Source organism: Aotus nancymaae, unplaced genomic scaffold (genome assembly GCF_030222135.1).
Source record: "Aotus nancymaae isolate 86718 unplaced genomic scaffold, 86718_ANA_hifiasm-v0.15.2.pri h1tg000108l, whole genome shotgun sequence".
Classification (NCBI taxonomy): domain Eukaryota; kingdom Metazoa; phylum Chordata; class Mammalia; order Primates; family Aotidae; genus Aotus; species Aotus nancymaae.
Window position 1 is genome coordinate 38692156 of NW_026988523.1, and position 14070 is coordinate 38706225.

General features: G+C 55.1%; 1 protein-coding gene across 2 annotated transcripts; it reads right to left on the reverse strand.

Annotated features, from left to right (window-relative positions):
• Positions 1–6011: 6011 nt before the first annotated feature.
• Positions 6012–13957, reverse strand: TAGLN2 (transgelin 2). 2 transcript variants are annotated; one of them, XM_012449708.3, is made up of 5 exons: positions 13856–13957; positions 8157–8354; positions 7542–7716; positions 7153–7255; positions 6012–6830 (listed from the first exon to the last, which is right to left on the reverse strand). In XM_012449708.3, exons 2-5 carry the CDS (start codon positions 8334–8336, stop codon positions 6689–6691), a joined length of 600 nt encoding a protein of 199 aa, XP_012305131.1. In that variant the 5' UTR covers positions 8337–8354; positions 13856–13957; the 3' UTR covers positions 6012–6688. The 2 variants fall into 2 exon arrangements, with proteins under 2 accessions (XP_012305131.1, XP_064226398.1); XM_064370328.1 differs by lacking the exon at positions 13856–13957 and having other exon boundaries at positions 8157–11261.
• Between the last annotated feature and the right edge of the window lie 113 nt (positions 13958–14070).

The window sequence follows — 14070 nt, forward strand, 5'->3', positions numbered from 1 at the left end:
GATCAGGGGGACTTGGGGACAGAAACCCCCAGTTGCTGGATCCAGGGGCTGGACCTCAGGTACTCTCCATTGGTTCCCATCTAAAGCTGCCAGATCCTCACTTGCTTCAGAGAAGTGGCAGCTGCAGAACTGAACTTCCTGCACGTCTTCCCAAACCCGACCTCTTCCTTCCTCCACTGTGGCCCTGGGCCTCCACTCACAGAGAAACCGCAGCTCAAGCCTTCTGCAGGCTGAACCCTTCCCCAGGGTCAGCCACCTCACAGGGGAGCCCCATGACAGGGTGGCCAATAGCTTGGACTTCAGTGGTCAGAAGCTTAAGGTTTTCCACTAGCTGGGTTCAGCAAGTTACTTTTATTCCCTTAGCTTCAGTTTCCTCATCTATAAAATGAGAGAGGGGCCAGGGGCGGTCCCAGCACTTTGGGAGGCTGAGGCGGGCGGATCACCTGAGGTCAGGAGTTCGAGACCAGCCTGGCCAACATGGTGAAACCCTGTCTCTACTAAAATACGAAAATTATCCAGGCATGGTGGTGGGTGCCTGTAATCCCAGCTACTCGGGAGGCTAAGGCAGGAGAATTGCTTGAACCCAGGAGGCAGAGGTTGGAGTGAGCCGAGATCGCGCTACTGCATGCCAGCCTGGGCGACAGAGCAAGACTTCGTCTCAGGTCTTGCCAACAGTGATGTAAAACAGTTGACAGTCCCAGTGTCTGAGGAGATGTTTATATAACCCCTTCAGACCTACCCCCAGCTCCAGTGATGTTGATCTGTCCTTACCTGATCCCTGGTTCTCATTGTCACTCAGGCCTTTTTGCCCTTCCCCACTCCAGGCAGGAAAGAAATAGCCCCTCACCCCACACTGAAACCTGACTTCTGACCACAAAGCCAGGGACTGCTCCTTCTTCCAGAACGGTCCCCCCACCCAGCTCTCCTACTACCCTGGGCTGATCATCAAGGGAGATGATCCCTGAGGTATGCCACCTCGGCTCCCCGTGACATCACCACCAGTAACCATGCAGGAATTCATCCAGAGCGTTGAAAGGTAGACAGTAGTCCTCCCACAAAGCCCTATTTGCATTTCTCCAAAGGCACACGTCACAGGTTTCCTGAATTATTGTGGCTCCTATCTGTGTTGTATCTACAGAACTAAGCACTCTTTGAGCAGAGAGATCGTGTATTAATAATCCACACCCCCCATAAAACCTGACATAAAGTAGGACCTCAATAACTGTTAAATGAATGAATATATGAATGAAAAAAAATCAGTGCGTATATGAGCATTCCCAGGCAGAACTGCCCATTTTCCTCTGCAACAAGATGCCGTTTGTCCTGTTATGAAAGACATTCCTCCTGACCCTTAAGAGATTCCAAAGGCTAATAACCTTCAGAGTCAAGAGGATCGTTTTTCCTTGTCTAATCTAAGTTTCTCTAGATGCAACTTTGGTGCAATTTCTTCTAATCTGCCTCCCTGGCCACTGGGACTAAAACCCATTTCTTCTCAAGAAGACAGTTATTAATTCACCCTTTTAGCCTTTTCTTCAACAAATTTAATCCCAGGCCCTTTATTGTTCCCTCCCGGGGGTCCTATCCCAGCACTTTCCCTGCTCCACTGCTCCTTGGGCCTTCTGCCAAGCTCTCAGAGGCCTCCTTCAGCTGTTAAGGCAGGAATGGGACATATTGTTCTCCACGGAGCCACGTACAAACACACAGATGCCTACGCACGCAGGACAAACACCTCTCTGCACCCATTATCCCCAATCCTTGGTAAACACACACTCATAGGCAGCCTCCACCCACAGTCACAGGTTCATCTCCTCCCACCTGCACTGCCCCCGGCCCTAGCCCTGCGAATTCTCACACACCTGGATGCACACTCACACGCATATGAATAAGCTGCACAGAGCTACGCTTGTTACCCACAGGTGAGCCAAACTGGGTGGAGCATCTGAAACCCTCTTCCTTCTCCCCCTCCTCCTCCTCCTCCTCTCTGCCTCCCTTCTCCAGCTCTCCTTTCCATTGGCCACCGTGAGCCAAGCCTACTTTCCCTCCACCTCCATGGTGATTTTCCACTTCCAGGCTGAAGGCAAGGAACAAATAAACTGAAGCTGGTTCCTCCCTCTTCCTCCTGCCCTCCTCCCATTCTTTTTTCCCCAAATCCTCAAATCACCTTCCATTGAGAGAGAGGTGTGGGGAAAAAAAAAAAATCACCTTCCATTTATCCAGAGCATGGACTCCACCCTCCAACCTCCTCTCCTCTGTCTGTAGGAAATGCAGCTTTTCGGGCTTTTATTCTTTGGAAATGAATAATCTGGAAGCACTGGAAGCAGACGGACAAGCTGGGCTTAATCTCAGATCTGATGGCAGGCTGGGTTGCTAGGCCCTTGGGCTGGCTGGGCACTATGTTGCCAAGCCGGGGGACTGAGGAGCATGAGGGTGGTGTCGTGCTCATTCATTCATTCAACAAATATTTATCCAGCACCTACAACATGCCAGCCCCTACTCCACGTGAGCAAAACCAACAAAAGCCTGCTTTTCTGTAGTGTACATTCTATGGGAGGGGACAGAAAATGAATAAGTAAAATATATTGGGTGTCAGGTAGTGATAAAAGCAAGCAGGAATGGAGCACGGGGCGCAGGCTGAGGGTGAAGTGTGCAGTTTTAAATGAGGTGATCAGGGAAGGTGACGTCTGAACAAAAACCTGAAGGAGATAAGGAGCAACTGGGGGTGAGACCTGGAAGGAGATAGTTCCAGGCGGCAGCAGCAGCCCTGCAAGGGCGGAGTGTTAGGAGACACCTGATAGGGTGCTGAACAATGAGAACACATAGACACAGGCAGGGGAACAACACACGTGGGCGCCTGTGGTGGGTAGAGCGGTGGGTGTGGGGCTTAAAACCTAGGTGATGGGCTGATAGTTGGAGCAAAGCACCATAGCACACGTACACCTATGTAATAAACCTGCACATTCTACACATGTATCCGGAACTTAAAAAAAAAAGAGAGAGAGAGAGAGATTGCCACCGTAGGGAGCCACGGAGAATAAGGTATTGGGAGAGGGCAAGAAATGGCAGAATCATACACAGGCTGGGGCCTAGTCTGGGCTCCTGGGCCTGAAGTGGGGTCACGGATGAGAGAGGCCGAGTTGGGGATGCAATTGTGACCTCAGGTGAGACAAAATACTAAAAAGTAGACAAACAGAAAGCAAAACAAAATGCTGAGACGCCAGTGGAGGCCAGTTCCAGAAGGAAGCGGCAGCTGAGCCTGCAGTTAGATGGAGTAAGGGGACACTGAGATTCCTTACAAGGCTTGTGTAAGGTTTGTTCTTGTCGGATTTAAAAAGGAAGAAACTGAGGCCAACACAAGAAGATTCAATGTGAAAGAATTTATTCAGGCTCCCGGACGAGGTTCTGCAGTCTGACAGGAGGGGCCAGAGAAGTCGCAGGGACTCCTGTCAGACGTGGGGTTTTATAGGGAGTGGAAGAGCTCGATTGGTTGTGGGAGAGCAGGACTGCTATTGGATAAGGTTACAAGCCTTTGTTTGCATACAGGACTTGGTTGCTATTGGCTAGAATCACAAGACCCTGCTTGCATACTGGGTTCTTTAGGGGAAAGCCAGGCTGTGCGAGAAAGGGAGAAGGAAACATGCCCGAGCTTGTCTGAGCTTTTGGGGGGCGGGGGGAAGGGGGTGCGGGTGTGCGTCCAAGCTCCCGGTGAGGCAATCGGCCTTACAGCTTGGGTGGTGGTGGGTGCAGCCAGAAGAAAGGTGAGCCCCATGGATGAGCACCTCTCAAATCCAGCTGGCGCCTTTCTTGAAAATAAACTATTCCAGGGAGTGGGGATAGGGCAACTCGAGGCATCTTCGTCCGTGTTCAACAGGACGGTGGTGAAGGGCGTGACACTGCCGGCATCCGCTTCCTCTCAGCCCAGGGTCCACACACTTTTATTCCCCACACTTCCACTTCCTGAGCACTGTGTGCTCGCATTCCCCGTGCAAAGTGCTTTCCGTGGCTCATCTAATCCTCAGGGCAACTTCACGAGGGAGGAACTATCACCTTCAGCTTGCAGATGAGTAGCACCGCCCTGCCACCACCACCACCTCTGTCCCCTAGTCCCTCCACAGCGTCACTTCTTGCTGAGCCTAGAACTGCACAGACTCAGCTGGGTTCAGAGCCAGGTTGATTGGATGCAAATCCCTGCTCCTCCCTTAATTGCTTTGTGGCCCTGGGCACGTTCCTTGGCCCTTCTGAGACCCAGTATCCTCATCTAAGGACAAAATGGGGAACATATTACAGTGATATCCACCTCCTGGGCGTTAGTGAGAGTCTTCTAGGAGAAGGCAGTGGTTCTCAGTGCTGACACGGTGACAAACGGTATTTCTGAGTTGTGAGGCGTGTGGCCAAAAATTTATAGCTATAAATAGTTAAACCAGGGAAGGTGATGGTTTGTTGTTCTAGTATAAATAGCGAATTCAATGTTTTCTCTGCGATGACATCACTCTCCCTCACTAGCATTCCACAAAGCCTTCCTGAATGGGAGATAAAGGATCTAATCCCCTGGGAATTTGCCCATAGGCTGCAGCCTATCTTATCTGTGCCACGGTCTGTGAGAGCGCAGCAAGCAAGCAAATACAGCCCCTCCCAAGGTGTGGCGTGGTGTGGCGGGGCACGGGCGAGGTGTGGGGCCAAGGCTGACAGCCATGGCTATGGAGCACTGGCAGGGGGCTTGGCCCCTAATGGGTGCTTCTTGGAAGAGAGAGCCTCTGAGAAACAGGGGAGCAAAAGGGGAGAAAATAAAAGCCCTAGTTATAAACCTGTTTCCCTCAGGCACAGGGTCCTGACTTTCTCCTCCTAGGGAGACAGAGATAACCCTAAAGTAGAAAGGGGGAGAGGGGCAAGGAAGGCTGATGGGGCTGGAACCTAATGTCAGGCTGGCCCAGGGCACCTCAAATTCCCTCTGGGGAGACACAGGGTCTGTTTGGGAAGCCTTGGGGTGAAGGTTAGAAACTGTGGTTGGGGCTGGGCGTGGTGGCTCACAAGCCCGAAATCCCAGCACTTCCGGAAGGCCGAGGCTGAGGTGTTGGGAGATGGCAAGAAAAGGTGGAACCATGAGTTCAGGTGAATCACTTGAGGTCAGGAGTTCGAGACCAGCCTGGCCAACATGGTGAAACCCCATCTCTACTAAAAATACAAAAATTGGCTAGGCGTAGTGGTGGGCACGTGTAGTCCCAGCTACTCGGGAGGCTGAGGCAGGAGAACTGCTTGAACCCGAAGGCAGCAGTTGCTGTGAACGAAGTGGAGCCACTGCCTTCTATCCAGCCTGGATGTCAGAGCCAGACTCTGTCTTAAAAAGAAAACTATGGGTAGTGCACTCATGTATGGGTCAGGGATGGGCGCTGGAGACAATGTGACCCAAAACTGACGATCTTGGCCCAAGGCCACCCACCTAGAAAGGAAGCTCTGTCACTAGTCCCTCCCAGGCCCGTAGTTAGCATCAATCAACAAGGCTCCTTCCCTCCAGCCGCCACCACCAACTCACTCCTGCTCATTCCCCAGCTTTCCACTTTCCTCACCACCGCAGCCCCCACCCTCAGCCCCTACACAGGTCTGGCCAACTCCAACACAGACCACCTCGTCCCAAGCCTGCCTGAGGGCCTCTCACCTGGAGACAGCTGCCCTTGCCAGGATTCATGGCGGTGCCAGCAGCCAGCCCCACCCTCCTAGTGACTGAGAAGCTGCTCTGGCTGTAGAGGCAGACCCAGCCAGAGGCATTGACTAGAAAGGGCCTTACCTCCCAGTGGACACTGTCTACAGTCTTCATCCAGCTGTGAGATCCTATCCCCACCTCAATTCCAACCCACCCTCCCCTAAGCCAAGTGAAAATGGGGATGGGGAGGAAGCTGAAGGCAGGGGTTAGCACTGCAAACTCTCATCTCTGCCCTCCTTCCTGCATCACTCACTGCACTTTGCCCAGTATTCCTCCCTTCCCCACAGTGGCACAGTGGTCCCAGACACAGCCAGAGTCCATTCAAAAAAGACAAATTCTTTATTTAAATCATCAACAAACTCATCTTCCTCAAGCCCCAGACCATGGTAGACAGCCCTCCCTCTCCATCCCCTCACCCCACCCCTCAGCCACAGTGAAGGGAATGGAAAATGAGAAGCCGTGAGGGCCTTTGCCAGGGAAGGCTGCCCCAGATGTGTGGTGAGCACAGTCAGTGCAGCTGGGGCTGGGGCAGCAGCTGCCACAGGCTCCTCCCTATAAATTAAGTTCCTGCAGCCAGCCACAGCTGTGGGAGAAGCATGCTTGTAGAAGCAAGGCGAGTCCAGCATCAGAAAGCGGAGGCAGCATCACTGACGCCCAGCATGGATGGATGGAGGGCAGAGCTCAGGGACAGAGCAGGCCAGGAGAGAGGAGAGGCATGGTGGTGGGGGTGCTGAGGCCCCTACATTTTGGTCCCAGGGGAAAAGAAGAGCCCAGTTGGTCCAGTTTTGATGGGTATGGGGTAGGGAATGTATTAGTAAGCTGGGGGGAGGGGCTGCCAACAGGCACCCCAGAGGTGACAGGACAGGCTGAACCCCCACCCTAACAGAAGGGAGCTTGAGAGCTCTGGGGCTCCCTGGGAATGTCACTGCTAAAATATATATCTACATATATATTAACCATCCGTGGGAGGGCAGGGGCAAGGCCTGGGCAGGATCAGAGGATCTGGCGTGGCATCCCGTAGCCGGTCATGCCTGCCTGAGACGCCCCGCGGTTGGTGCCCATCTGTAACCCGATCACGTTCCTGCCCTCTTGCAGCTGGTTGTCCGAGAAGTTCCGAGGATTCTCCTTGGATTTCCTGCATGGAAAGGGAGAACCGGTTAGGAGGAGGTCACAGGCTGCCCCAGTAAATCCCTTCCCTGGACAGAGGGCAGGCTTTGCTGTTGACTCAAGGACTGGTGCCAGCTCTGCTCTCAAGAGCCATAAGCTGTCTGAAGCCACCTCCCCATCTGTCCAAAGGGACAATCACTTGCCATGCCAGAGGGTATTGTGAGGATTAAGTGAGATGAGGAATGTTCTGAAAGTGCTTTGTAAAGGGCCAGCTGCTACTGAGATTACTTAGTTCCCAGGGACAGGGCTGGGTACCTGCCGGACCCTGAGGCTGCCCCAGCAATACTTACTTAGGGAACCAATTGGGATCCCCAGAGAAGAGCCCATCATCCCGGGCTACTGCCAGCCCACCCAGATTCATCAGCGTCCGCTGCACACAGGCCATGTTCTTTCCTGGGAAGGAGAATGGGAATGTGTCAGCCTCCACAGGGTCCCAGATGCCAGGATTCCACCTCTGTCACTAAGCCAGCAGGCCTAGCTTCCTGATTATTTTTACAATTCATTTGCATACCCTTCTCCATATTCCAGCCCGCAATATGACCAAGTCCTCCGTGAAACACAAACACACCCCTCTTTCTCCTCAGGGAGCCAGAAAACAGTCCCTTCTCCCTGGTCAAGAGGGCCCAGCCCAATCTCTGGTCTCCTGGATGACAGGCCCCAGACCCTGGCCCTGTCCCACCTTCCCAGAGGTCCACAGTTTGGAAGATGTCAGTGGTGTTAATGCCATAGCGCTCAGCTGCCTGCAGGAACTGAGAGATCTGCTCCATCTGCTTGAAGGCCATGGTGGAGGCCTGGATCTTCTTTACAGGGGCCTGCCCCTCAGGGTACAGTGCATTAATGAGCTCACATAGCACCTGGATGAGGACAGCAAAGGTGAGAGCATGCCTACCTACCACAGCTCAGCGTGCACCACCCTCAGAACCAGAGACAAGGAACCAGAGAGGCTCCTGTCCTGCCTGAAGACAGCTTGGACTCTTTCACTAGGGTAAGCCTCAGGGTCCTTCTTGCCAGCCTCCTGCCTCCAAGCCCAGAGTGAAAAGCCGGTTTTTAGTCTTTCCTTGCTAATACACTCTCCCACAGTCCTTTCCTCAGAGCATTCGCCCTTACCCTTCACTCCATGGGAAAGGAGGAAAGCATGGGCCCCCTCACATCCTCGACAAAGACCTTCAGGCTGAGGAAGAGGCTGGGATTTGCGTGCTCTCAGCCTTCCCCTCTGCAGGTTAAACAATCCCCAGTCCACTGGACCCAGGCCTGCTCTGCCCACACTTCTAAGCCAGTGGGGCTCAGCTCTCACCGTGCCATCCTTGAGCCAGTTCTGGAAGTTCTCCCGCCCAGGCTGGGGCCGGCCCACATCCTTTCGGCACTGGGTGGTGATCCACTGGATCAGGATCTGCTCCAGGTCTGCGTCATATTGCTTTTCAATCTTCTGCTGCACCTCCCGGCTCAGGCCATATGCAGGTCCCCTGTTGGCCATTCCAATGGGTGGCGGTGGCTGTGGGGAGCGAGGGAGAGGACACACCCAGGCCTTCGGTCAACACCTTGCAGTCTGGGGACTGGGGAATTCAGGAATTCTGCCTGCCATATCCCCCAGGGTGAGCCCCAGGGGTGAGGACCAGAACTGCTGCCAAATGCAACCCTGCTCTTTATAGCCCTGGAAAAGAGAATGATTTGGGGAGAGGAGGAAGAATGTGGAACAGCTTGGGAAACTGGTTGGATCTACTCTCACTCAACCTCTGGGTTTTCTTTGCTTTTTTTAACCATCTAGATTGGTGCAAACCACTGGAATTTTAATTGAGCACCTACTATTTGTGCTAGGGATTGTGAAAGAGAAAGAAGTCGCTGGTCCTCAAGTACCCCCAGTGCCATCAGGGAGACATAGTGAGTACGTATGAACAGGTAAGGATTGCACACAAAGAATACTGAAGTGTACAGTTCAGATCACGTGTTGTAGGAATTAAAAGAAGCAGATGGGCAGGAGCAGCCTGGGAAAGCTTTCTGGAAGAGGTAGGCCTCAATAGGTCCTTGAGGGATTTCAGCAAGCAAAAGAAATTGGCTACGAGAAACCAGGCAATAAAAACAAATTCTAGGGCAGGGCCCGGTGGCTCACGCCAGTAATCACAACACTTTGGGAGACCAAGGCAGCCGGATGATCACAAGGTTAGGAGATCAAGACCATCCTGGCTAACACAGTGAAACCCCATCTCTACTAAAAACACAAAAAATCAGCCAGGCATGATGGCTCATGCCTGTAGTCCCAGCTACTTGGGAAGCTGAGGCAGGAGAATTGCTTGAACCGGGAAGGTGGAGGTTGCAGTGAGCCAAGATCACACCACTGCACTCCAGCCTCAGCAACAAGAACAAAACTCCGTCTCAAAAAAAAAGAAAAAAAGAAAAAAAAAATCTACTTTCCCTTCTCGGAGCTATGATAGGCAGAATCATGGCTCCTTAAAAGGTGTCCATGTCCTAATTCCCAGAACCTGTGGATATGTTACCTTACAGGACAAAAAGGGACTTCATAGATGTGATTAAGATCTTGAGATGAGGAGATTATCCTGGATCATCCAGATGAGCCCAGTATAATCACAAGGGTCCTTACTAACTGAAAGTGGGAGACAGGTGAGTCAGAGTGGGAGAAGTGATAATGAAAGCAGAAGTTGGAATCACACAGGGTCAAAAACCAAGCAATGCAGGTGGCCTCCAAAAGCCAGAAAAGGCAAGGAAATGGATTCGCCCGAAAACCCCCAGAAGGAACACAGCCCTGCCAACACCTGCATTTTAGCCAGCGCCCTGTTGAAGTCTGTAGAACTATAAGATACTGTATTTGCGTTGCTTTAAATCACTAAGCTTGTAGCAATTTGTTACAGCAGAAATAGGGAACTAATATAGGAGCCCTGGGTGATATTTTTGGGGAAACCTGGGAAGAGAGGGCAGGATGGGGAAATACACGGGAGGATTTCTTTAACTTACTTGGAGGACCTTGATTAGCAAGAACTGGGTGGTTTCCCAACCACCAATGGCCTGAATCGGTCAACCTCACTGTGGCAGTGTGTTCCCATCCAACACCTCACCGCCTGGGTCTGACACTCAGAGGCTGAGCAAGACCCAGGCATGCTACTGATGCCAAGGGGAGCCAAGAACCGAGAAGGGGCACAGTCCCCATTTTCTGTCCCATCCCCACCCTGGTTTGGTCTTTCTTCTCCAAAACAGAACTAGCTGTCAGGCTGCTCATGAAAGGGGACCTCCAGGACAGTCATCTTCATTCAAGGGAGGAAAGAGAGTCACCCTTTCTTTATTTTTGAGACGGAGTCTTGCTCTGTTGCCATGCTGGAGTGCAGTGGCGCAATCTCGGCTCACTGCAACCTCTGTCTCCCAGGTTCAAGTGATTCTTCAGCCTCAGCCTCCCGAGTAGCTGGGACTACAGGCATGTGACACCACGCCCAGCTAATTTTTACATTTTTAGTAGAGATGAGGTTTCACCATGTTGGCCAGGATGGTCTTGATCTCTTGACCTCGTGATCCGCCTGCCTCAATCCCCTAAAGTGCTGGGATTACAAGCATGAGCCACCTCACCCAGCTGAGAGCCACCCCTTCTAACCACATCTGGCTCCAGGCCAGGTCAGCCTTCAGGGATGAAGTCACTCTGGCTCCCCCTCTCCCACACACTCAGGTTAAACAGTCCCACCACCCCCTCAGTAGGCCTTGGGGCTCTGCAAAATACAAGGGGACCAGCGTGCCTCAAACCCTCAACACCTCTCAGTCACACAAGCTGTGTTGCGGGCCAGTCCCTCCCATCCCGACTCCAGCATGGCTGCTCCTTTCTCCCCCAGCTTATCAAGCTGCACATTTCCGGCATACCCTCCCCGAAATCAGTTATTTTTAAACCTCATTAAGAGCAATTCACCCCCTCACTTCCCCCAGCCCAAAAGCTGGGTCAGATAAGTGTCAGTCTGGGCCTTGACCCACAGTGCCAGGCACCCACACCATCAGCTGGGGGAAGGCAGGTTGGGGGGGTGGCTGAGGTCTGAAGAGAAGGCAAGACAAGCGGCCCTGCCCTCCCCTACGGCCACTCCGCCATAGAAACCTCTAACCTCTGATGCGCGGGGAATGGCTGGAAGACAGGTAGGAGGAGGAAGGGGCTAAGGGCTACTACCACCAGTAAGCCCCCTTTCTGCAGCCCAGTCCCACACCTCTCTTCTGGGAGTGGCTGTGCTCTAGTCACCTGGGTCTCTCAGGACTGTGTTTCCAGGGACCAAGTGGCCTGAGGCTCAGGGATTACCATGGCACAGGTAAAGAAAGGGCAGGACAATGATTAACCTAGATACTGGGGATAAGAGCAGAGAAGAGACTGAAGCCAGACCCTTCCAGGGCCCCCCAAACCCCAAGCCAGGACAAACTCGGCCTCCCAGACCCACCACTGGGTGGAAAGTGGAGGCTGAGGGCCCCCCGCCCCCACTCCGGGGCCTGGACACAGCTGGCAGGGTCACGGCCTCCAGCTGCAGTGCATCTGCTCCACTCTGGGGCCATTGCCCTCCAGCTCTGAGGTGCCAGAGCCACAGGGCGGAGTCCTGAGAAGGGGCAGCTCCAGCCAGGCCAGCAGCTGTTTCTCCTCCCCACCCCCACGGGCAGGCAAGAGCTGATGGGCTGCGGCTGCTGGAGCTGGGAAGGTCCAGCCTAGGGACCCCCAGGGGACCTGCCCCTGCCCTCCCTAAATCACAAAGAAAACAGCAAGCAAGTTGCCTACCAGGGTGGGGAGAAGAGATATGCCCAGCTGCAAGACAGGTGTGGGGGACCCCCAGAGCTGGGGAGCCCAAGGGAAGGCGGCAGCTGAACAACCCGGGGGATGGGCTGGCAGGGAGCAATCTAAACCCTAGTGCTACAGCAGCCGGGAGAACAACCCTCACCCTCACCCTGGAGTTACAATAGGCGGGAAATGGGGAGGGGCCACGCCAGGCACTCGGCCCCACCCAGACCCTAGGCTGGAAGCTTACCTCACCAAAGCCAAAGCCAAAGAAAGGGCGGACACGGGTGGGGGAGGGGAGACTTCAGGGTTCTTGGCTAGGGTGTTTAATTGGGAAGACAAAGGGACTCCCATCCTCCGTGCAGATGGGACACGGGGGAACTTCCCAACTCAGATTTGGGGCAGAGACTGTTCTCAAACAGCACAGTGAGGGCACCAGCCCACTGAGCGAGGTGCCACAGGCAGCCGCAAGGATGGGGGGCGGCCCACCGTTAAGGGAACCACCGTAGGGCAGCCCCTCACCACCAAGAGTCAGGAGCAGAAGAGAAAGCTGAGGCTACACAAACAGGAAGCTCCAAGGGTTGCGTGGGAGGAGGGATGAGGTGGGGGCCGTTGCCATGGCTTCTGTATACCAAACACAGTGTTGGAGGCTGGGTGGGGGCCCCGGGCAGGAACACTCGCTGCACACAGACATTGTGGTGAGCAGGCTGTGAGTACGGGGGCAGAAGTGGGATCGTCCCAGCAGTTCCCCGGTGTAGCCAGGTGCAAGGGATTCTTCCAGGAGGCAGCTACAGTGGGAACGGACAGCACGTGGGGGAGATAGGAAATGACCCGCGTTGGGGAAGAAGCAGGCGCAGGAAGCAGCAGTCCAGGAGTACAAATGCCCTGGGAAGGGAAAGCGTGTTCTGAGCTAGAGAACTCACAACTGAAAATTCTGGAGGGAGAAGGGATGGAATGAGAAAGGATTGTGGGGGGAGTTTGGCGGGGAGGAGGGCCGGGGCAGAGGCCTTGGGGTGAGGAAGGGAGGTGCTGTTGGACCTATTTGTTGGTTCTGGAATGGTAGGGCCCTACTGGGCCCGCCCTGCCTTGGCCTCCTCTGCAGTTTTAGGTCTCCCTTGCAGTGGGGAGGAGAAACTGGGGCTGGAGATAGAGCGCTATCGCTGTCTGGTGCTTTGGAGTTAAAGAGAAAACTGGGGGGAGTCCCGTCCCAGCCACAGGTCTACTACATCGGATCCCACACTCCATCCCCACTCTCACCCCGTTTCTCTCTGCCCCACAGATACCAACTGCCCACAGAACTCCCAGCACACCGGCTCCAGGTGGCCCCGGGAGGCCCGCGGCGCGGGAGGAGGCGGCAGTTCACTTCCGCTCCCGCAGGTCCGGCCCCCCAGCCGCCGCCCCCACCCCCACGACCACACCCTGGGCCGTTACAACACATGAGTCACCCACCGCCCTCCCACCGCTGGGGTGACGCAGTGGTCTGGGCAGCCCGCCCGCACGCCCGCGGCCACCACCGGCTTTCCCAGCAGCAGGGGGCACCCGGTGGGGGCAGCGGCGCTCCGACTGGGGTAAAAGCCGCCATCCCTACCCCCACAACCTCACACAGGCAGGGCACCCCGGGGCGCAGTCAGGGCTGCAGCACTCGGACCTCCGAGGTCCGGGGACTGTCACAGAGATGACTGGAGCTTCACAGAAAGTCACCGTGCGACCCAAGCACAGCCCTCCACCCCCAGCCCGTGACCTCGAGTCCCCAGAACAGCAAGCTGGCAGGAGCAGGAATGAAAAGGGCGGCCTCGGGGACGCAGAGGGCACGCAGTGCCCACACGTGCTCCTGGAACCAGGAAGTGAAGGGTCGCGCGGGAAAGCCCGGGAGCCCGAGCTGAGCCAGGGCCGGCGCCGGGACCCGGGGTCACTCGGGGACAGCCAGCTAATGTCCGACGCCCTTTTTTCCCCTCGCCCCATTGAGGACGCGGCGATGGAGCCCGCGGCTGGGGCTCAGTCCCCGAGTCCCTGCTCCGGACGGACGCCCCGTCTGTGCACAGGCTAACCTCGCCTGACCTCGTCGTCCAACAATGTCGGGTCAGGGCTTGGAGACAGGACCTGACGGCACGGGGAGGGGCACAGCAGTCACCGCACCCTTGCCTGGTGGCGGCCCTAGATCCCGGAGCTCGCTGGAGCCAGTCCAAAGCGCTGGCCTCTTGCTTTCTACAGAATGCGCACAACCCCCCCACCCGCGTCCCCCTCGACCTGCTCACCGTTCGAGCGGGCTGGAGAGCTGCGCACTCACTCAAGGCAGGGGCTGCAGCTGCAAGTGGTGTGCCCTGCCCAGCCGGGGGTTTTCTGGAGGGTCCGCCTCAGACGGGGCGGACCCGGGGCGGGGCAAGGGCCAAGAAGGTTTAAAGGAGCCGCAGCGCAGAGGGCGGGAGGACTGCTTGAGGGAGAGGAACAGTGGACCAGAACAAGGGTTAAA